We start from the raw sequence: 23685 nt of genomic DNA on the forward strand, positions 1-23685 counted from the left end.
TCATTGTTACATCTTCAGTTTGTAATAAATAAACAGTCTTCAAATCATAATGCAACTGGAAGCATTTCTTTTGGAAACCAGGAACACGCGTCAGCCATAGACTCTTCTTTTTTGAACTTGGTTTATTGGAAATTACCCTACAATGATTGTTCAATACTGTACAAAAACTTTAGGAATTAATTGTTTCAAATGTGATGTCATAGATTTCTTGGTGTTTTTGACAATTCATTTGGTACGAAGTGAAGCAAAAATGTTTTCTTTTGAAGGGCCTTTTACATCGGCCGTGCGCTGCACTCACTGCTTGTCATTTCAAAACGTGTTTCTCTGACGTGAGTTTGTGTCCTATTATGTTCAAATGTTGATAAAAACATGTATCGCTGGTTCATAAAGAAGAAAACTTTGTAACTATCCCAGCTGGTGAAGAGTGTGTTGTTTCCACAACACTGCTTCTCTCGGAGGTCTGCAGAACCTGCGGCAAACAGTTCACCAAACTCTGATACGTACAGAATGTTCTCCTTCATCATGTGGTTGAACTCAGCGCAGCAGTACTCTTCGTTTCTGTTCCTCGCACAACAATACGTCACAAGTGTGCATGTGCTGTGCTTTGCTCGGTGCAGCAGGAAATCATTATTGTGTGGCACAAACAATAGACACAAATGGGTTCCAGAGTGCAGCGCGTGCATATGTGAAAGGGCCTTCAGTCATCATTATTGAATCTTTAGTCACTGCATCTAGATGAGTTTGTAATACACTGTAAATAATGTTCTCTTCCTTAGACATGCGCAGAGGTGTCCAAGAGATTTTCCGTATGACTCCCCACGAGAAGCAGGTCATGATGTTCAGCGCCACCCTGAGTAAAGAGATCCGTCCAGTCTGCAGAAAGTTCATGCAAGATGTAAATACGCCTCTTCACTTTCATCTGCCATGCCTCTTCCCGCTCCCTCCACACCTCCACTACTCCTTCGCCTGCTGGAACAGTGGGTAACAAAGTCCAAGTCGATGTTCAGCCTCCATGAGTCCAAGTCACAAGAAAGAAGTGTGTGTGTGTTTACTTATCTTTCTGGGGACCAAAAAGTGGAGTTTTACTATACTTGTGGGGACTAACAGCTCTTATAGGGACAAAGTTCCCGTCCCCACAAATTTGAAGGGATTTTCGAGGCTCAAAATCTTGTTTTAGTGTGAGGGTCACAGTTAGGTCATGGTTAGGTGTAGGCTGAGGGTCAGGCATTCATCTTTGATGGTTAGGGTAAGGGGCTAGGGAAAGCATTATGTCAATAAGATGTCCCCACAGAGATATGAAAACACAACTGTGTGTGTGTGTTACCTATACCAAAGCCTTCCCTCCGTCTCCTCGCTGCTTCCTTTTCACTTCCACTGTATTATGTTTGATGTTCTCTTTGTGTGCTCTTCCCTGAATCTTGCCAACCTCCCTTTTCAAACTCCTGCCGGTCCAGCCTATAGAAATCTTTGTAGATGACAAAACCAAGCTAACTCTGCATGGGCTGCAGCAGTACTACGTCAAGCTGAAGGATAATGAGAAAAACAGAAAGCGCTTCGAACTCCTGGACGCACTAGAGTTCAATCAGGTACCCACACCATACCTTCCCCACAGTGTAACCCCCCTGTGGACATTTTTGTTTTCTCTGTTTGCTTTTCTGTTGATGGGAATTAGATTGCTGCGTTTTATGTTCATGTCTTACAAGCATGTTACTGTGGGACACACTTGCAGATCCTGCTAGAGAAGCATTAGTTATTTCAAAGATCAAAATAAATGTTATTTATGCTACTTGTGTGCAACCCCTCAGCTCATCAACTTCCTGAAACCAGGCTCTATTCTTCTTCTGATTGGCTACACCTCTCAGAAAGAAGGGTTAGGGTTAGGCTGTGTGCCAGAGGACATCTCCTCACATTTACAGTTAAAGAAATACTTATTAAGATATGTACAGGCGACCGTGGCTCAGGGGGTTGGAAATCGCATCTGTAACCGGAAGGTCGCCGGTTCGATCCCCGGGCTCTCTGTCCTGGTCGTTGTGTCCTTGGGCAAGACACTTTACCCTACTTGCCTACTGGTGTTGGCCAGAGGGGCCGATGGCGCGATATGGCAGCCTCGCTTCTGTCAGTCTGCCCCAGGGCAGCTGTGGCTACAACTGTAGCTGCCTCCACCAGTGTGTGAATGTGAGAGTGAATGAATAGTGGTATTGTAAAGCACTTTGGGTGCCTTGAAAAGCGCTATATAAATCTGTTAGATTTGTATTGTTGATTGTCATTTATGCTTAGGAATATTTACTCACATATGCTTAGAGGTGTATAATCATTTGTAGATTGAAAGGATGTCTCATCCTAAAGAGGTCTGTATTAACTCTGTGTAGAGGGGGGTGCGTACATTCCTCTACACAGTGTCCTGGCATGGCACACCTCCTAGGAGAGGTCGTATCTTCTCTTGCTGATATATGGTATAGCAAACACACGTATATCTGTTTAAGTATAAGAGCCCTTTGTTCAGATAGATCTGCTAGACGCCTGGCACCAGCTAGCACCAGAGTCTTCACAGGGTCACACCTTGACCTCACACACACACACACACATACACACACATACACAGTATTCTTTGTTCACATGTATACCTATGTAGACGTCATATGTTAATGAACTTATGCATATTCATGTAACCTCAATAAAAGAACAGTGGTACGGGAGAACGGACGAGAGCAACTGGGGTCAGGCGAGGGAACGGCGTCTGTCCGGTTCTCTCCCGTGCACGAGAAACATGAAGAACTTTGCCTGCTTGTGTCTTGCTTTGCAGTGTAATTATATTGTCCTCAACGTTCCAGCGGATAGGTTCAAGCTACAAACCTATCAAAATCCAATCCATTATTATTATTATTATTATTATTACAGTATGTGTGTGTACAGACAGAAAAGTATAAGGGTCCTCCTAAAGGCCTTACTATGCTTCAGTGTGAGGGAGCGAGGGAAACAATATACTTTGGTCATGTGAGTATGTGAGGGTCCACCAGAGTGAGGGGTGCGCCCACCCAGTATTTGTTAGATATCAGACCAGTACAGACTTTAATACCTGAATCATGTATATTTGACAACAGGGCCAACAGTTCACTGGAGTTCTGTCGTTACCATGTCAGCAGCAGAGTTAACAGGACGTGGAGGAAACCAACAGGACAGCAGTGTCATAACTGCTAATCCAACAGGTTCTGCTTGTGCAGTTTGCGAGCTTGTCACTGAACAAAGAAACAAGTCGAGCGCTAGTGAGTGTCAAAAAGCATGGCTGACGGTGCTGTCCTGTTTCTCTCTGTCTCTTTTGTCCTGGTGTTGTTCTACATGAAAACTTTTTGATTCTACTTAGAGTAAAGTAATAAATAGCTGTTAATGATCGATTGTCTCCAAGTGCAGATGAGGGGTGCACACAGTGAAACAGACACACACAGGAAGCCGACAGGACTTAATGTCCACTGTAGCTGAGTGATTGTGTCGCTGTGCTGCTCAGGTGGTGATCTTTGTGAAGTCCGTCCAGCGTTGTGTAGCTCTGGCTCAGCTGCTTGTGGAGCAGAACTTTCCAGCGATTGCCATCCATCGAGGGATGCGCAGTGTGAACCTTTAGGAAATGGCTCAAATGTAATCAGCTGACAGCGAGCTTAGCTCCATGCAGCTGCAGTCTCTTTCTTGTGGCCAATTTGATTCAGTTTTATTTATATAGCACCAAATCACAACAACAGTTGGTACTTTATTTTGTAAAGTAAGGACCCCACATCTTTATGCTTTCTACTATATAATAATATTATGAAGAAGGAAGCAGGAGGCTTTTATTTTTTTCACTCTCAGACACTTTTATTTTGTTAAATTAATGCGTTGTGATGATTATACCATCGCAAACATGAGTTCTTATGGTGTTGTGTGCTCTAAGATGCAGTGCTGTGCAAAAGTCTTGAGCCAACCATTGTTAAGACAATGGTGCTGTCATATATTGAAACGTGCAAACATACCGTAAAAGGAAATACAGTACATTAAAACACAGTCTGTACAGGTCTGACAAGATTAAAAGCCAGAATCCGGTATTCTTCAACACAGTCTGATCTCTCTGAGACAGCTTCCTTTATGAGTACTCAGGAGCAGTTCTCCAGGCTTCCCAAAGGACATTCAAAGGTTTGGGGAGGCCTTGACTGACTGTCCTGTGAGGATGTGCATTAGATGGAGAAAGATATCCACAGACAGGAATGACTTCCTGTGTCCTTTAGTGGTGCATTATGGGTAATCTTAGTCTCTCAGTGACTGACCAGCTCATCATGAGTGGGTGGGAGGTCCAGCATTGTCCTGACCTTGGACAACATCCGCCTCTCAGACACCACCTTATTAAAGTCTAGCTCCATCCCCACAACATCACCCACCCTACCTTGTTTTACCGATGGCTGTAGGCACTCACTGTTGGACCTCCTGATCCTTTCCATACATATTGATGACCACAAATATTAGCATAGTGTGCATTGGGTCCTTCACAAAAATTTGAGGAAACTGTACGAGTGACAGGATGTCTGTTGGCATCTAAAACCCTCAACCTGCTGTCCCAGTATGCAACAGCACAGAGGATAGCACTGGCCACAGCAGACTCATAGAAACACCTGTGTGTTGTCCGACAGATGTTGAAGACCTCAGAGACGACTCTGGCCCTTCCTGTAGAGTGCAGTGGTGTTTTTAACCCACTACAATTTATTATCAGGTGTACTCTGAGGTATTTATAGTCCTGCACATCGACCCCCTGGATTGAAACAGGGCTCACAGGTTTCCCGGTCCTCCTAAATCTGTTAGTCTTTGCTACGCTGAGTTGCAGATGATTCTGCTCGACCACAGCCCAATACTCATCACCCTCACTGATGCATCCAACCACTGCAGGATCATCTAAAAGTAAAAGGTCTGTGGTGTAGATGGTGAAGAGGAAAGTGGAGAGGACTGTCCCTTGTGGTGCCCGTGTTGCCGATCACCTTGTCAGACACACAATGTTGAAGACGCACGTTGTGATCCTCCTGTCAGATAATCAACAAGTCCACAAAGCAAGCTCCATATAAATAAGCAGCTTTGATGTGGAGGAACTTGACTGGCCTGCACAGAGTTCTTAGCTCTGCCTGACAGAACACATGACTGTACACTCAGCTGCTCCTCTGTCTCTGCGCCTTCCACTCTCTACACCCATGGACTTAGCGTGCTACTTAAATAGGGAAAGACAAGGTGGAACAATGAGGAACAGCTGTGGCCTTCAGCCTCCTCCAAGCACTGCTCCACCCCTCCCCTGCAGCTGAGCCAGAAACCACACCCCGTCACAAACACCTGTGGGATAAATTAAAGTGGAGACTACGAGCCAGTCTTTCTCATCCAGCGTCAGTGTCTGACTGATGTCGGTGACCAGAAATCCCATAAATACACTCAAAAAAAGTTGATGTCCAAGAAAAACTTTGAAAGTCTTTCAGGAAGCTGGAGAGCTGTTACTCAAGACCACTTCCAAAGTTCCAAGAAGGTCTGTGTCATTGGGAGAAAAAAATGCAAAGACATGAGTGGAGACATTTGCACAGTACTGTGGGGATGTTGATCAACTCAGCAGCCCAATACACAAATAATGAAACTTTCAATGTGAGGATATGTGACACACAGACTAAGCTTCACTTATTGTCCTCTGTAGTTTGTCTCGCTACCAGCAGTTCAAGGACTTCCAGAGGCGAATCCTGGTGGCCACCAACCTGTTTGGACGAGGGATGGACATTGAGAGAGTCAATATTGCCTTCAATTATGACATGCCAGAAGACTCTGACACTTACCTTCACAGGGTGAGACTACCCATGTGTTGTTCACCTGACAGGCTAAAAGAGTAATAGAAATATATGTGAAAGCTGCACAAGGTCATATTTGTGACTTATTGGATGATGTACAAATACATATTTAAGGAGATGCTGAGGAATCTGAGCTCTTTATTAGATAGACACAGGTGTGAGGCATTTATTAATGTTATAATCAGCTGAGCAGGTAGTAGCTTTTCCCAAGAGTGGCAAGGAGGGTCTCTGTCCTGCACCCAGGCTGGAAGGAAGTCTTCTGTTGAAAGAGGACTTCATAGGACAAACACGGGTACGGAAAAGAAAAGGCAGATCAAATACTCTGGGACAGCATTTATTCACTAACATTAACCTATACCAGAAAAACACGGAGAGGGCTTCTATCAAAGCCATACTATATTGTCTTATACTTATCCTGTACTGTGATTAGTTTGCCCTACTGTGCTGTAGTCTGTGATCCTGACTGAGTAATGTGGTCAGCTGCACTGGTGTCTTGGTGTAGGTTGCTCGAGCAGGCAGGTTTGGAACGAAAGGCCTGGCCATCACATTTGTGTCTGATGAAGGTGACGCCCGCACGCTCAACGATGTTCAGGACCGCTTCGAGGTGAACATCGGCGAGCTGCCGGAAGAGATAGACATCTCCTCGTACAGTAAGTCTTCTTTCGTTTCTTGAATTATTGTAAGGTTCATCCAAACTAACAGCACTGTGTGTGTGTGTGTGTGCTCCTGCAGTTGAACCAGCACGATAAACGAGCCGGACGCTCCAGTTGGACTTCGATTCACTTTGCAGTTTTACTCTGATGGAAGATGCAGACTGTGTTTGTATGAAACCTGGCACGTCCAACAGCAGATATTTACCCAAGCCTGTGCTTATTGAAAGGAAGAACGCAGGGGCACAGCTCCCTCTGCAGGAATGATTCAGAATAGACTTTGTATGATATGATTTAAGTTTCTAATGTCGGTATTTGTTAATATATAATTCAAGTTATCTGGTTTTCTAGGTGTGAGTGGAAGTACCAGAGGTAGTTTAGTACTGACAGTAGAAAGGCACTGTTTACTGCTGTGGATTAATAAAGTTTGCCTGGTAAGGTCTCCTTTATTCTTCATCTTCTCCTTTTTTAAATCCACATCCACACTCGTGCTGTTGGGATACATGCACAATGTGTTTGTTATCGTCTGACACTCAGACTTGTCAGGATGGCAGCACAGTTTTCTTTAAAACCTCTACATACCATTTACGGTGCGTTCACCAATATTCACGGCATAGGTGTAAATGGAGCCTCATAATATCATGCATGTGGGATTTTTAACTGCTGACAGGAAGTTTGATTCCTTCTCTAGAGCACACACCCATCCATCGTTTCCAAAAGGAATCTCTTATGTTTAATATCATTTGGAGTTAAAATTAGTTTAGATTCGTGAGTCTTTGTGATTTTACTTTCAACATGTTAGTATGATCTGTTGTATATTTGTTTTTAAATCCAAGCCTTGTTGAAGACAACATCTTGGACCATGTATGCTTGTGAACAGCACCTTTTAAATTTGAGTATCTGACAGTCCTGCATGCAAAGGTTTTTTCACAGCGCGTCGGCCACCTTAACTCCATGAATCAACTGAAAAACTGAGGAAGCTGAACGAAGACGTCTCATCACAGCTCGTTTGGCACAACACACAATAATGTCTGTATTGTTTTCCATTCTTTAGACGTGGTCTGGTCACATAGGGTGTAGTTCCCTGTGTGCTTTTTAGTGTGATCTTCAGTCAGTGCAGCTATTACGCTCCAACTAAGGAGTGATCACTGTGGACACGCAAAATTTCCTTCAATATATGGACAAATATCAAAATAGTGGATTTTATTTGTAATGTAATAAAGTTATAAACACATCAGGCAGTGGTTTTACACATCACCATACAGAAGTGGGCATCAGTCAATCATGAAGATAATCTCCCAAAGCTAATTACAGTACAGTGATAATCATCTGTAGCTACCTCACAGACCTCCTGTTGCAGAAACTATCAAACACTGGTTGCTGTTTCTATAAACTGCAGTTTGAAGCTGTTTCAGGGCGATCATGATGTCAGTGAAATTTGAAGTTAATTTGCAGCTTTACATCCTTCATAAACCTACAGCTTGACACACCTGCAGGGAGCGTGGTGGAAAAATACTGTAACCCTCTGAAATGTAGTGTTTTTCAGTAAAGCATGGCTGTGATTCACACTGGAGTGACAGGTGGTCTACTCAAAGTTTTTCTTTTTAAGATTAGAGGTCTGCTCGAGCAGGACTAGAGCTCCATTTTTAAGCAGCTTTCTGAACCAGGAAAGCCACTAACCATCCCCACAGACTAACCTACGTGAGGGCTTGTGGGCAGGTATCACTTTCTTCTCAAACTACACTTTAACATTATTCACACAAGTTCATCAGAGTTCGACAGGATGACGGGCTCTGTGGAGTCTCGTTGCCTATGTTGGTTTGATAGTGACGACTTCGTGCACTCACGCACCTGCTGTTTGTCCCGTGTAAACGCTTCTAACAATGTCTCCTCACTAAAACAGCGGTTTCTCACCAGAGCTTCATTCTTTGTGGAAACAATATTTAGTAGATTCAGGTGTACACTCTTGTTTTATATCTGAAACCTATTATTACTGTTATTAGACGTCAGACCTTCAGACTACATCTGGTTATTTGGCATCCACACCTCTGTATTTGTAGCACTCATGAGTAAAAAATGTTGTGCCTTGTGACTGAGAGACAGTAAAGCAAGTACTGCACTGCTGTCAGTTAGTCCTCAATCCAACCTACTGTTTGACCTCCCTAAACTTTAAAAATGGCCTGTTTACTACCACAGACTGTATATAAAAGATGCACGTGTTGCCTGCATTCTTTCCAAAGGCCAGCAGGGGGCAGCTGCACAAAAACTTGAAAAACCTCTTTGTTGATTTAAGGACTCAGTAAAAACCTTCCTGATGATTCTGAGGATAAATCACAGCATGCTTTACTTGTTGGGTTACCTTTTGATTTTCACATGAGCCTGCATTGGTCCTCAGCAAGATCTCCAGCCCAGAAATCAAGGGGAAAGAAGTAAAAACAATTGAAGCTGTGTTTATTTACTTCAATCGGTTCATGGTCACAAATCATTTTCCCTGCTTTTGTCTCTGTAGTCACATCTGTGAGCTGTAGGAAGGCGGAGGGAAACACTGCACAGTCAGATTGACCCCTCACTTTGTTCAGCTGATGTTTAAAATGGTCAGCTCGAGGCTTCAGTGTGTCCATCTTTTATATACAATCTAATGCGTGATGCCTTCTACAAGCGTTACAGAAGCCAAGAGGTGGATAAGAAGGTGTTACATAGGACACTTCTTTCTCCCAGGTGTGAACGGTGATTAGTGTGCTTTCAGTGCAGAGTCTGACCGATTCTAGGATTTCACAGTATCTGCTTACTTTTTGTCTAGTATGTGCAAATTGATGATGTTCATAGCAAAATGCTCGGGGAGTCATTACAAATGTGTTATCATAGTTTATCTAGCAGAGTGCTTACTCTTTCTGCATCACAGACTAGCCAAAACTAAGACCCACCAAAAAACAAACCTGCATTGATCCAATACCTGTCAGGCTCCACTGCAGTGTACCATCACTCACACTGTTGATAATGACATGATTACCAGTAGCTGCTGCAAACATCTGAAAGTGATGTCAAGTCTATATTTGGCCAGTTTGTCACAAGAAGAGAGAATACACCAAACAAAATGAGCCCAGAAAGCAAGGCACGCCGACAGCAGCCGTTTAGTTTAAGGATGGAATGGCTTCAGCCAAAGTGGGACCGCTCTGAAGTCTGTGTGGCCCACACGTGCCGATCCTCAATGAGCGTCAGTTTTAGAAGCTCGGCCTTCCAGCTCCACGTTTAACTTTGAACTCCTGCGTCCACCGTATTCTTTGGTCTGAGAGGGTGTTCCTCTGATTAAGGCTCTGTCCCCTCTTCAACACCATTTGGACCGCATCTGGGTCTCTCAGCTCCAGCTGGTGTCATACTGCGACCAGCCCTCTGGTGGAGCTAAGAACACCCTTCGACCACGGTACAGGAAGTTGACCACACCTCTATAACCTGTACGAGGAACTCCTGATTTTAAGTCATCCATTACTCCCAGATTTCGAGCAAAGACTTTAAAACTGTCCCTGGTGGAGTACTGCACCCTGTACGGCCCAGGTCCTCTTAAACTGCCCCCTTGTTGCAGATCCTCAATCTTTACCAGTGGGGCGCTATAAACCTCTTTAATAAACTTTTCCTCATACTTCTCTTTTAGCAAATAAGACAAATCCAGTTTGGTAAAAGGCACAAATTCAGTGTTTAGCTTAATATAACGAAGGTACTGGTCAAAGAATTGACCTAAGCTCACACCTTTCCGGCCAAAGGTGATAGTCCGAGAGATTTCTGGCCGAATGCAGGAGCGGCCGTTGCGCTGTTCCGGCTGACGCATCCAGTCGTCCCAGAAGGCCGATGGCCATTTGGGCTCCAGTTCATCCCACATCTCTTTCAGCAGCATCCAGCCCAGACCAGGGAAGAAGTCTGTCCTGTAGAGGAGATCAGCTTTGGACGAATCCACCAAGGCGTCTCTGCCATTATCGTTCCAGGCAGAAACGCACCACAGGGTTGGGTCAGAACGCAAGATTGGATACAGGGCTCGGAAATACTCGAAGAAGTCAGGTGCGACCTGAAAGAGAGGAGACAGATGAAGAGTAATTCTGCTGCTTCAAACACATAATCACTGCCTCAAGTGTAACGATCCAGGTATTATTTACCTATTTATTAGACATTGTTTTACTATCTGTTCTTCTCCGATGGTCACAGACAAGATGCCAATCCAAATGTCCTTTGTTCTTCTAGTCTGTTAGCCAACAACAACTACTACTGTTCAACCTGAAACCATTTAAATGTTTGCTCACCACAAAACGAACGGGCCTGAAAAGAGTATTCTAGTGTACGACAGCGCATGTTCTGGCTTTGTAGGTTCATATTTGTGAAAGTACTGTAGCATAAACAAGCCAACAAATACAGCAGACAAAAGCTGAAGCAGGGAGCTGAGTCCCATCATTTTCATTCCCAGGTTACCCTACACATGCTGTTATTGGTTTGTAGTTTGCATGCAACATGTGACATTTACATTTTCCCTTCCTCCATGTTAATTGTTTTTTCGGAAGTCGAGCGTTCACTTTTTGCTTTGCCATCTGAGAAGATCTTGATGTTCTTGATGTTCACTTCAGGACTGATTTCTGTGACTTCTTAAATCAGTTGAATTTCATGGTTGCAGTCCTACAACTTTTTGATTGTAATTCTTGCATAATTTCTCATGCTTGAATGTCCTACATGAGGTCCTTAATAATTCTACAAAAAACTAAAAAACAAACTAAAAAACAAAACAAAACCTAAACTGATGAGCGTTCAGTTTATTCAAGATGAAGCATTCTGATTAGTGTTTAGTAGAACGAGGCTACCTGCAGCCGAATATCAAAGGTTTGATTGCTCCGTGACAGAAGACTTGATCCTGGCATGATGTACCTTGCCTATACTGGTCACTTTCGTGATATTAATGCGGTAGAGGTGTGCCTGTCTGTTGGGTTGGTATGTGCATAATGCACACCATGGAGACATTAAGGACACATATGTACAAATGCGTTTCATAGACTTCAGGTCAGCATTCAGCACAATCATTCCTCAGCACCTAATTGGAAAACTGAAGCAAGAACGACGAGTCAGCATACAGAGAGGAGGTGCAACAGCTAACAGAATGGTGTAGAGTCAACAATCTGTCTCTGAATGTGGACAAAACAAAGGAGATGATTGTTGACTTCATGAGAGCACGGAGAGATCACTGCCCACTTAACATTAATGGATCCTCTGTGGAGGTCGTCAAGAGCACCAAATTCCTTGGTGTCCACCTGCCGGAGAACCTCTCCTGGTCCCTCAACATGAAAAGCCCATCTCCTTCCATCCATTCTCACCACCTTCTACAGAGAGACTAGCAAGAGCATCCTGAGCAGCTGCATCACTGCCTGGTATGGTAAGTGCACCGTATCAGATTGCAATACCGTACAATGTGATAGTGAGAACAGCCGAGAAGATCACTGGACCCTCTCTTCCCTCCATCACGGACACGTATAACACCCACTGCATCCACAGAGCCACCAGCATTGTGGAGGACCCCACACACCCCTCACAAACACTCTTCACCTGCTGCCTTCTGGAAAGAGGTACCAGAGCATCCTGCCCCTCACTGCCAAACTGTGGAACAGTTTCTTCCCCCAGGCTGTCAGACTCCTGAACACTCAGTGACTGGACTGACACACACACACACACACACACACACACACAGCTCAGTCTTTTTGCACAACCCACTGTGGTTGTTGCACTTTCCTGTTGCACTGTTGCGTGTCTGCATCGTTCTGTCCTGTCTGGTGTTGCACTGGTTTTGTAATTTTTGCACACTTGCACTTTCTGTAGTCCTGTGCTGATTGTCTGTTATATATAGCACCTTTATCTTAGAGGAACGCTGTCTCGCCTCACTCTGTGCTGTACCACTGTACATGGTTGAAAGGACAATAAAGCCCCTTGACTTGAACTAGGGTAGGGATCAAACACACTAGCTGTTATTAATTACCAACTATTAATTTAGAGGACTGGGTAATGAATTTTCCCAAGGGGCTACATGAGAGGAAAACAAACTGTTGTGGAGGGCTGCACCAGTAAGTTAAACTCAGCATAATAATTTTATCTCTACCGGTGTCATTGGCAGATATTGCAGTTAGACAATGAAAATAAAATAGTAAAAACACCAACAATTTAATTAATCAGTGAATAAACATTCCCTTTTTGTCCCATTTCAGCCCCAACCTATCGGAGCATGCAGCTGCGTCCGTGATCTTCCAGTCCTAGTCCCACCTTAATCTCCAACTCTTTCCCTATCCCATGTACAAAGATCAGTAACTGGGCTGCCTCAGACATCACATGCTTGTTATGTAAATAGTTTCCCTGCCCCACAAAACAACTAAAGCAGATTTTAAGGGGGGAGTCGTAGAGGAACAAGGGTCTGTGCTTTGAGACCAGCCTGGGACCAAAGCATCATTCCTGATCATTCATATTCACCTCTGAGGTCTATTATTAAACAGAAAAGTCCACAAAACACTAAAATCTGAACGATAGCTTCCGCACATACAGTGTGTAGTAATCCAGTGGTGTGTTACACCAAGTGTAAAAGATCCATTCACTTAAACTCTTTATTCTTAAAGACAAAGCATTCAGCAAAGCACAGACTCATTCCACGACCTGCCAGAAACATGAAAAGAGCAAACTGGTAGATACCAGCTACATAAGTAAAGCCAGATTTTTCCCCAGGGCTCAGTTTCTCCAGAGCTGCTGGTTGAAATTACTTTATACTGCTGTAACTGCAGAGCCTCTTTTTACCACAACTTTTCTGTGTCACACGAAGCTTTTTACTTCAGAACGGATTTGTACTTTAAAGCGGTCAGTTCTTAAGAAAGAAGTTCTTAGCAGGCCTTACGATTGGATAAATACAACCTGAAATGGACAACAACACATACCACGACATACTACATAGTGTCATGATTTATTTAACTAAAACTGAACCAAAATGCAAAAACAATGTGTGAAAAACTGAGAACACTCCACGGATCAACAGTATGCACAGAGCTGGTAATAATTCTGTAGAACAGTCTGAAATTTCTATGCTAGTTTCATTTTTACCGGAGAGAGGCAGAATATCAACCAAAAATCACATAAAAGCCATCAAATGAGTTGCAGGCCATTGAGTGAAATAAGCATTTGATCCCCAAACAAACATGACTTAATGCTTGAGGGGGAATCCCTTGTTGGCACCACAGCGGTAAGACATTCCTTGTAGTTGGTCACCAGGTCTACGCACATCTCAGGAGAGATTTTAGATCACTCTTCTATACGGAAACTCTCTGAATCATTTAAGTGCAGTCATACTTAGACCACTGTGTGCTTATGGAGAACAAATTCAATTAGGCACAAGTGGCACCAGTAAAAATGTAAAGGAACAACATTAGAAATACCAAGTTGTTTCCCACCTGAGGTTCTGAGTAGTCATGTAAATATAACCCTCGATTCCAAAAAGGTCGAGACACTATGTAAAATGTACACAGTAGATGATCTATAAGCTGCTCAGAAGTGCACAAGGATGAAACGCTTTGATCTGTCACATTTAAATCAATATGGGTTTTGGGGTGCGACCACGGTTATAACTAGCATATGCCACAGATCATTCACTGTGGTGACCCCTAATAAAGGGACTAGCCAAAAGAGGATGACAAGTCTACTGAAGTCTTTGCTGCTAAAATGATACAATGACAGCAAAATAACACTCATCATCTCCAAAAGTTGATTCTGTTCATCTGGACGTAGCGTTTTATGGGAGAAACATTTCATCATCTTCAGGTGACGTCTTCAGTCTCAGCTGACTGCAGGTTTCAATCTTATAAACAGCACATCTGCACAATGACTGAAACCAGCCCACTGAAGGAACAATGGGCTGTGAGGTCAGTTCCTTAATCTTAATTATGCAAACTCTCATTGATCAACAACCTCTGATCAGTGGCCATGAGTCCCATTCACAGAGAGCTGGGGAATGGCTGCAATCACAGCATGTAAGATGGTGACAGATGTAGCCTTAGGCCCCTCCTCCATTCAGAGATGGTCTTTCCCTTTTCACGTAAATGGCCTCCTTGACTCCGCCCTCAAACCAGCGTTCCTCCCTGTCCAGGATGTTACATCCTCATCATTGAAAGTGTCCACTGGCCTGTAGGTGTGCATAGACTGCAGAGTCCTGGCCTGACGAGGTGGCTCTTCTGTGTTGTGCCATCCGCTTGCCAGGACTCTGCAGTCTATTTACACCTACAGGTCAGTGGCTGTTGATCAATGAGAGTTTGCATAATTAAGAATAAGGAACTGACCTCCCAGCCCATTGTTCCTTCAGTGGGCTGGTTTCAGTCATTATGCAAATGTCCTGTTTATAAGATTGAAACCTGCAGTCAGCTGAGACTGAAGACGTCACCTGGATGAGTGACGAAATGTTTCTCCCCCAAACGCTACGTCCAGATGAACAGAATCAACTTTTGGAGATTTACTTACCTGGATGACTGAGCATGCATCTAAACACTCATCATCAATACCATGACAATAATGTGGATGTCTGAGAGCACTCACCTCCAAGTCATCCTCCACAATGACCACAGTAGACTGCGAGAATGTGTGAAATACTTGGTTGAGTGCCCAGCGATAATGTCGGGCGATTTTGTAGTACCCCTGGAACTTCCTGTGTTCTGGCCGGACTCTGATGTCCGACAGGTCTGGTTGGCTTATGTGCGTTACTTTTTCTCCGTATGAGCCAATCACACGAGCCGTCTCAGCATGGCCGCAGTCTTGGCTGACGATGATTGGATACAGTTCTTGAGAAGGGCGGTACTGTATCAGTTTGTCAAGACTCCGCTTTACTGTCACTCTGTCACAGGCAATAACCAGAATGGGAATGATGACTTGTGGACCAGAAACAGAAGCTGTTACTTTATTGTCCTCAGCAACCTCTTCCTTTACACCAGTGGCCTGATGCCGTTCTATATTGGAGCCTGCAGCTACTGTAGCAACAGACCTCTGTGTGTGTTTTATTTCACCTTGGTCCCCAACATACACATCATTTATGAGAGGAACTGGATTATTCTGCTGCTGGTCAACAATCTGATTTACTTCTTTGATATTATCAGTTTGCTTCTTCCCAATCTCCTTCTGCCGAGCCCACACCGCCCTGTGACTTTCAATTTGCTTTAATAGCTTTTTCTGGGTGTCAAGTTGAATTTCAACCTCCTCGGCCAGTCGGATGACCTCCCCAGCAAGGTTAACTTGACCTCCTTTACCTCTGACCATGCCCCACTCCTCCTTTCCTCCTGGTTCAGCTCCACCGCCTTCTCCTACGTGGCCCATGGGAGGGCGACCCCAAAGGTAAAGTAGAAGCAAAGCATTCCAGGCGACAAACAGGAAAGCACCGCATAGTATAAAAGAGCTTTTCTTGCGAACCATGGCCCAATAACACTAGAAAAGGGGTGGGGTTGATAAGGAACAAGCGATACCAGTATGAATCCTACAGACCAAGGTGACTATTTTGGATGTGCAGGGAGTTAATATCCCACCACTCTGTACTTATTTCATTCTGTCCTTCAGTCAGGAGGGTGTCTGCTATAGGAATGTCTAATTTAAAAGGAATTTATATGATGTTACTGTGGAATACATGCAGTCTATGAAATCCCATAAGGTCAGGTCAGCAAACTTGCAGCTAGCAAAACGGACTGCAGGTGAAAGTGGACAAAAGGAGAAGACAGGTCACTTTGGGTGGAGGGAGTGCAACTCCTTGAATGTTATCCTTCCACCATCCTGAAAAAAGAGAAGGGAAAATTCAGCTTGGTGACTGTAGGTCATTTGAGAATTTCATAAGTGTACTGTATATGTGTCTCCTCTGTAAAACAAAAGCAGCTATACTGTCAGTTAAACCCACAACAAGATCAAGACCCTTCCTCGCCCAGCGGAAGAGTCAACTAGGGCATGCAGAGGGTTGGTGTCACTGCTGAGGATACAGGAAGATGGTGGGAAATAGGGTTGGGCCATATCATATCGTTCACGGTAATACCGGTATAACGTTAGGCAATGATAAGAAAATGAAATATCACAATAGAATATGGGTCAAACGGGCATGCGCAGTGCCTTTGCTTTCATATGCACATGGCGGAAAAAGCATGGTGGCGACGGAGAATGGAAGAGCGAAAGTGGATCTTTGAATGAAACAGATGAACCAGAATTGGTTTGTAAAAATGCTGCAACTTCCAGGGTTGAGGAACTGACCCCGCTTTTGTCCGTCAGATACACACCAAAGCACAATTTTTGTAATGCACATAAAAACAGCTGCTTGTTTAAGTGAAAATACATTGATGGGGTTTCTTTGCACTAATAAAGTTGTGGAGTTGTAAAGTATTTTGTCTACTGTCAATTATATCGTTATGGCAAATTTTTAAATATATCGTGATAAATATTTTTGGCCATATTGCCCTGCCCTAGTGGGAAAAAAAAAACCTTCAAAACAAGCTCTTCTTTTAGATTCTTGCAATATGAGCAAAGGACACAATCATGTAGTTTTAAGGTGACTTAAATCAGAAAACCTTAGACTACTCAGTTTGCAGAGGTGTGAGGGATCTTCCAGGAATGGTGATGCTATTTTCCGTAGACTTCACTAGTCAGTAGGCAGTGATTTCATGCCTGTTGATCTCTAACCTGGAACACAGCTTGCTCCAGGGAAGATGAGGATTGCAGCACGTTATCATGGTGATATACCCCGGTAAGAACTGATAGTAAAGGCCTCTGGCAGGACAGAGTGGTCACACCGAGGTTCTGGCTGATGTTTTAGTCAACATGTGAAACTGACCTGTATACAACTTCAACTGGACACCAACAAACAGTATTCATAAATTAAAGACATCTAAAACTAAATGTCCAGTCCAATAAACCTGAATGTTGACAAGCTTTCTCTGTTATTTCAAAGTAACAGAGGGATAAATTTAGTAAGTGAGCGAGCGGATGAAGGTCACTTCTTAGCATTAGAAACACCTAAACCAATTAGCACTGACAAACATAAGCCTGTGCTCTGACAGGATGAAGCCAGTTCTCTAAGGTAGCGGAGAGGTGGGTACATAAAGGTGCTACCCATTACTGTCACATTCTCAGTTTACCCCACATTTGTTCCAGCCAAACAAGTTAAAGTGTAGTGTCATGCCTGCAGAGTGAGAAATGGTTATGGTTAGTGGCCATGCGCACTCTGTCAACAGATCCAAACTTACCACAGTACAACACAACAGACTCTTCTATTCACTTTATATTATACTGGATGAGCAATACTGATTTTCAAGATGAAAAAAAAACACTATAGTTGCTGAAGACCAGTTTCTTAAACTGTCATTTATTGTTTGATTCTTTATGATTGAACGGTTGGGTGTTCCCGTAGAGGTTGGGTGTATTGTGTGTGTCAAGCAGCAACCAAGGGCAGGGACCCTGGAGGATCGATTCCTGGCTACCGAGGCTGGAAATGGGGACGTCACCCGTCTGATGGGGAAGGAGCCTGAGCTAGTGCATGACATTGAGAGGTACTGGCTAGACACAGTCGAGTTTACTTCAATGCACAGCTTAGGCTCTGGAACCAGTCTCCAGAAGCAGGGCTGAACTCGGCCCCAGCATGGACTTGCCCTTGGTGAGAAGCAGCAAGCTGGGGTGGGTATCCTGGCATCCCCTCGGCTTGATGCCTTTACATTGGGGGTTTTTCCCAGAGAACGAAAAGGTTTGTTCCCTACGCCTCTGGATCAGGGAAAGGGTCTTGACTGTCGTCTGCACTTATGCGCCAAACAACAGTTCAGAGTACTCGGGCTTCTTGGAGTCCTGTCTTTGGGATCAGGTGGCGGGGGGAGTATGCTGAACAGACCTGGTGCCCCAAAATGTATAGGGAGGGTACACTGGGAACACCCTAACAGAGGTCCCAGTGTACAACTCTCACTTCTAGCAGAGCTTCAACAATATTCCGAGTGAGACTGGGGACATTGAGTCCAAATGGACTGAGACTGCTGCACTGAACTGTGGCTGCAAGGTGGTTGGTGCTTGTCGTGGTAGTAACCCCCGAACCAGCTGCTGGACACTGGAGGTGAAAGGAGGCATCAGGCTGAAAAAGCACTCCTATTGAGCTTGATTAGCCTTTGGGACATTGGAGGCAGCCGATGGGTACTGACTGTCACGGACCTGGGTCTGAAGGACCCACAGTCTGTGAATAAGCATGGACATGTGTATTTTTGGTGCTTCTGTCCTCTGTTTCCTTATGTTTGTGTGTAGGTGGGTGTGGCAGAGCACCTGTTCTTCAGCCCTGGTGGGCGTGGCAGTCAGGAGCCTGGCCACACCTGAGGAGAAGCGCACACACCTGAAGTCGATCAAGCCTCGTCGGGGAGCTATTTAACAGTTTGGCTGGGCGCTCCTCGACGCTGGATTGTTGCGTAAGACTCCACGTCAGTGTCTTGACTGAGGTTTAAATCAGTGTGTGCATACCTGCAAGAGCATGTTTCTTGACGGCTGCCTCTGGTATTCTTTCCCCCAGGGGTAGTGTGGAAACAGGAGGGTAGTGAGCACGGGGATTGCGAAAACACGGGAGCGGAGAGCACCAAGACACGGATTTTGGGAGAAGACACTGCACGGGAGTCAAGGGAGCACACAGGGATTTATTGTTATTTCTCCTACACTGTCAATAAACACACCATTGCGGTGAAGAGTCCTGCGTTTTGGGTCCCATCTTCCCCACACCTCCATGGTCTGCCCCGCAGACCGTGACACTGGCAGACCAAGCCACACAATGGCTGAAACAAAAATTCAGGTGGGAGTTTGGTGAAGCCATGGAAAAACAACTTTGGAAAGCGGTGCTCTACCAACAATGTGTACAGCGCGGGTGAAGTGCTGCTGACTTCAACTGATGATATTGTCGGGGGTTGGAATACTCGGAGGACCTCCTTAATCCCACTGAGACGTCTTCCGTAGGATTAAGACGTCTCAGTGGGATAGGGTTAGGGAAGCAGAGTCTGGGGATGACCTAAGCATTACTCGGGGTAAGGTCACTGAGGCAGTTAAACAACACCATGGTGGCATGGCCCCTGGGGTGGATAAGGTTCACCCTGAGGTCCTCATGGCTCTGGATGTTGTAAGGTTTCGGTTGACATGTCTTTGCAATGTTGCGTTGAGATCTGGGGTGGTACCTCTGGATTGGCAGACCGGGGTAGTGGTTCCCATCTTCAAGAAGGGGGACCTGAGGGTGTGCTCCAACTATGATGGGGATCACGCTCATTAGCCTCCCCGGGAAAGTCTATGACAGGATGCTTCATCAGGAACTCAATGGGGATGTTGCGAACAACACTAGAAGCCAACTTCAAGCCAATAGCACAAGTAACCATCAAATGCTTTGTCCTGTCAAATCCTAGGCCTGAACCCTCTCAGTGAGATAACTGACAAGACTGGCTACGGATACCGACTACAGAATGGAGCAAGCCACCATCATCAGCCACCTCGTCTACATGGTTGACATCAAGATGTATGCCAGGAGTGAATGATCACTGATCCACACCACCAGGATCTACCAGCAATGACATCGGAATGTCATTCAGACTGGAGAAGATGGTAACAAAGAGAGGGAAGGTAGTCAGAAGTAAGGGGGCCGCCCTACCAGAAGGCAACATTGCAGACGTTGAGGACAGCTACAAGTACCTGTGAATCCCACAGGCAGAGAGTAAGGCAAGTCTTGAGGAGTCAGCTGAATGGGAAGGACAAAATCTGGGCTATCAACGCCCATGATCAGGTACCCCTGCTGGGATAATATCCTGGCCAAAGGAGGAGATAGAAGCTACTAACATCAAGACAAGAAAGCTCCTCCTCCATACAGGGTTTCACCCCAAGTCCAGAACCCTGAGACTGTGTGCTAGGCGGAAGGAAGGAGGCTGGGAACTAGTGAGTGTCAGAAGCATGGAAACCCCTGGAGGTCCCGAGGTCAAAATGGGAGACGCCCCCTAGGGTGGTCGAGAATGACTGAGCTAAGATCCTGTGGGACTTCCAGATACAGACGGAAAAACTGGTGGTGGCTAACCAACCAGAAATGGTAGCGATGAACAAGCAGAGTAAGACGGCTATAGTGATAGATGTCAGCTACGTGGCATATAAAAACATGACAGAATGCAGTGACAGCCCTCTATAGAGCTTAAAATACTCTCACAATATTTGGGGATTATACTTTACAGTACTGTAGGTTTTTGCACTACAACGTAAAGCACCTTGAGGCGCTTGGTCTTATATGTATGGCAACTTTAAATGGAAAAAGATGAATGTTAGATTATATATTGTAGTGACAATAAAATGAGAGGTGTAATATCAAACTGTGCAAAGAATACTTGATGTAAAACATGTTCTGGAAATATATAAACTATTCATGCAAATCTCTCATGAAATTGGAAAATGAGTATATTAATTGACTAATGTAAACTTCTCTCATTTCCTTCAGTAACATTTATATTTATTTCAATTTAGTTTTGCTTTAACTGTATAAAGCAATACAGCAATTTTCAAACATGCACAGCAACCCTAACGTTTTATGACCGAGGTATGCGTGAGAACACAACAGCTGGAGACAGCTGGATCAAGATTAAAAGTTGATTTTGGCTGCCAGCTAGTTAGTACTAATTCTCTTTCAAACTGCATTTTAATCTCTTAAATTTTAACATTGTACAGCAATATATATTAGTTGTGATTATCTGTAACAGTGATTAAGCCATTGTTAAATACATTTGCATTTATAGCTTTTTAAAAATTGTCCATCTGCCTGGGACTAGAGCTGAAAACCAGCCTGTAATGGAGTAGACTGGTTCTAATATAGTGCTTTTCTACTACACTCGAGCAGCCAAAGTACTTTATACAACAGTTCTTATTCACCTATTCACACAAGCACTTTCTAATTTATATTTTTACAAACATTCATACTTCATCAGAGAGCAACTTGGGGTTCAGTATCTTGCCCGGGACATTTGACATGCAGACTGAAGACTAGAGTCGCCCAGGACTGAACCACCAGTCTTCTTGGATGAGTGACGAAACGTTTCTCCTAAGTCCAGATGAACAGAATGCATTTTTGGGGATTTGAACATGCATCAAGACATGTCTCTGCCTCATTCTTGCAATACTGTCAAGAACCTGTGTATGAAAACAGTTTGCTAAGGAAAACTCGATCAAAGACGCCCACCTATATGCAAAACAAACCAATTTAGAGTTCAATGCTGTGTGGACTTGAGAATGGGGTTAAAGGTAAGGCTTGTCTCTCTAACTCTTCACCATTGCAATCTGAAGCTTTCAATCATGTACTAGGTACTTTTAACAGCGCTGTGACATTAGATAGCTATGAGTATTTTTGATTCCTATAATAATGATCTCTGTAAGTTTACCTATGCTAAATATCCATTAGACTACCTCTCAGATGACTCTCTTTCTGTGTGTTTAATATATCAAGCAGCTTGATTATTTGCAAAAGAGTTTATTAAAGAAAGGGTCAAGAGTCCCGGACAGTGTCAGACATCATCAGCTCAACTGAAATTTAAAAAAAGCCTCAAATTTGAGAGAACAGACAGACACAAACTGGTCAGAGAGACTAAGCCCAGCAAGTTAAACTCACTGCCAACTGTACCTGAAGTCGTGGTCCTGTTCAGCCATGCAGGGCTTCAAGCCGACAAGAGGAGCCGAGCAGAAGAAGAAACTGTTGCTCCTGTCACAAAGCGTACCAGCTGAAAGTCTCGGTGAATCCCCTCCTCCCTCCGCCAGCCGACGTGGAGCTGACTGGTAGGATGACAGAGAGCAGCCTGCGGCACGAACCTACTGAAGTAACGGACACGGACCGGGCTTACCGGTGTTCGGCTCACATGATTCCTGTGAACTGGGGGCTGGCAGGGAAGGACTGGGAGGGCGGCCGACGCCTCTTAGTTTGCCAACACTACAAACTTGTTGTTCTGCTTTCAGCTGACTCGTCCACTCTGCACACAGCAGCCGTCTGTGTCGCTTAACTGTTCGCTTCATATGCCCAGTGTCGCTGAAGCCGAGTTCAAGCACAGGACACGGTGCGTGTTAAATGCAGCAGGGCCGTGCCCAGTGTCTGTCCCCTCTACAGCGGTCTCTGAGCATCACACACGTACCGATCATCCTCACGGCCAGCTAACCAGTTCACTTGCGCTGACGTGCTGTTAGCAAGCCGGCTAACGCCAAATAGCCACAATGACAGCTTTTTAGCTGAACAGCCGCCCCAGTCAACGACAGGATGCAGCGGCAGGATCCAGGGTCACTCACCTCTCTCATGCCGTGCTGGCCCGCTAAACGAGGCTTGCATTTCCAAATGAACTGAGGCTCATCGAGCTGCAGCACTAACCGGCTAGCTGGCGAGCTAGCTGACGTTAGCTAGTCGAGCCCCTCTTATTTCTTATGGTGTGACATTAAGCAGCACATTTCTGAGTGGGTTCACAGAGGCCCCAGTATCACTTTCTGCACCTTATCCGCCTCCTGTTCCGTCATCTTCCCGGCCTCGTTCCCGTATCCAGCGCCAGCAGCTGTGTATGTTAGCCGGCTACAGTGTCTGCTGCGCAGCAGGGGGCAGACTGCTAGCGGTCTGTGCTCCACGGAGAAACTTTGCAGAGGGAAGCGCTTCTCTGTGTCCCTGCAGCCAGGGGCTTCACTTACTCCACAGACCACTACCTCCCATGTGTGTTGATGGCATTTTTCTTTTGATTGCACAAAACTACACTTCCGGATTGTCGACTGGCTTAGAACCGAGTTGACCCGAACCGAGCCGAAGTCTAATCCCTGACAAACTCACATTTTTCCAGCTCACAAAATCACTTTTCTCTGATCAGTCCAGTCTTCACTTGTTGCCGCAGGTTTTCTTAGACACTCCATAGAGGTCGGACCTACTGCTTTGTAGGCTTCAATGTGTTAATGGGAATGTGAAATTCAGTTGTGTTACATCTAACGTCTGCGTGGTTTGCAAGGAAAGGTTAGGATAGTAGTTAGTTAAATAAATTCACAACTTGAGCAAATGTTACAAGATATACTTAAAACATTAAAATGATCACACACAAACATGAAGCGCCTTGAGGCGACTTTTGTTGTGATTTGGCGCTATATAAATAAAATTGAATTGAATTGAAAACACAGGGGCATCACCTTAAAGATAAAAT

General features: G+C 44.6%; 2 protein-coding genes across 2 annotated transcripts in view; one reads left to right on the forward strand and one right to left on the reverse strand.

Annotated features, from left to right (window-relative positions):
- ddx39b (DEAD (Asp-Glu-Ala-Asp) box polypeptide 39B) overlaps nt 1–7547 on the forward strand; it is a gene marked incomplete in the record, with an annotated part of 32030 nt that extends 24483 nt beyond the window's left edge. Inside the window, 6 exon segments of the mRNA XM_042212989.1 lie at nt 777–895; nt 1455–1586; nt 3503–3604; nt 5249–5256; nt 5684–5828; nt 6334–7547. Of these exon segments, the coding sequence (XP_042068923.1) occupies nt 777–895; nt 1455–1586; nt 3503–3604; nt 5249–5256; nt 5684–5828; nt 6334–6504 (677 nt within the window).
- Nucleotides 7548–7669: 122 nt separating this feature from the next.
- mgat1b (alpha-1,3-mannosyl-glycoprotein 2-beta-N-acetylglucosaminyltransferase b) lies at nt 7670–23300 on the reverse strand. Its single transcript, XM_005944988.3, has 3 exons — nt 22149–23300; nt 15068–16285; nt 7670–10538 (listed from the first exon to the last, which is right to left on the reverse strand). The coding sequence occupies exons 2-3, from the start codon at nt 15932–15934 to the stop codon at nt 9837–9839; spliced, it is 1569 nt and encodes a 522-aa protein (XP_005945050.1). The 5' UTR covers nt 15935–16285; nt 22149–23300; the 3' UTR covers nt 7670–9836.
- Between the last annotated feature and the right edge of the window lie 385 nt (nt 23301–23685).

This window comes from Haplochromis burtoni, unplaced genomic scaffold (assembly GCF_018398535.1).
Source record: "Haplochromis burtoni strain Fernald_Lab_line unplaced genomic scaffold, NCSU_Asbu1 Contig_404, whole genome shotgun sequence".
NCBI classification, from domain to species: domain Eukaryota; kingdom Metazoa; phylum Chordata; class Actinopteri; order Cichliformes; family Cichlidae; genus Haplochromis; species Haplochromis burtoni.

Bases quoted from the DNA above. Each gene is read 5' to 3' on its own strand.
- mgat1b (XM_005944988.3), bottom strand. From the start codon at position 15,934: ATGGTTCGCAAGAAAAGCTCTTTTATACTATGCGGTGCTTTCCTGTTT. The intron at 10,539-15,067 runs GTGAGTGCTCTC...CCTCTCTTTCAG, and splicing joins TTGTGGAGGATGACTTGGAG to GTCGCACCTGACTTCTTCGA.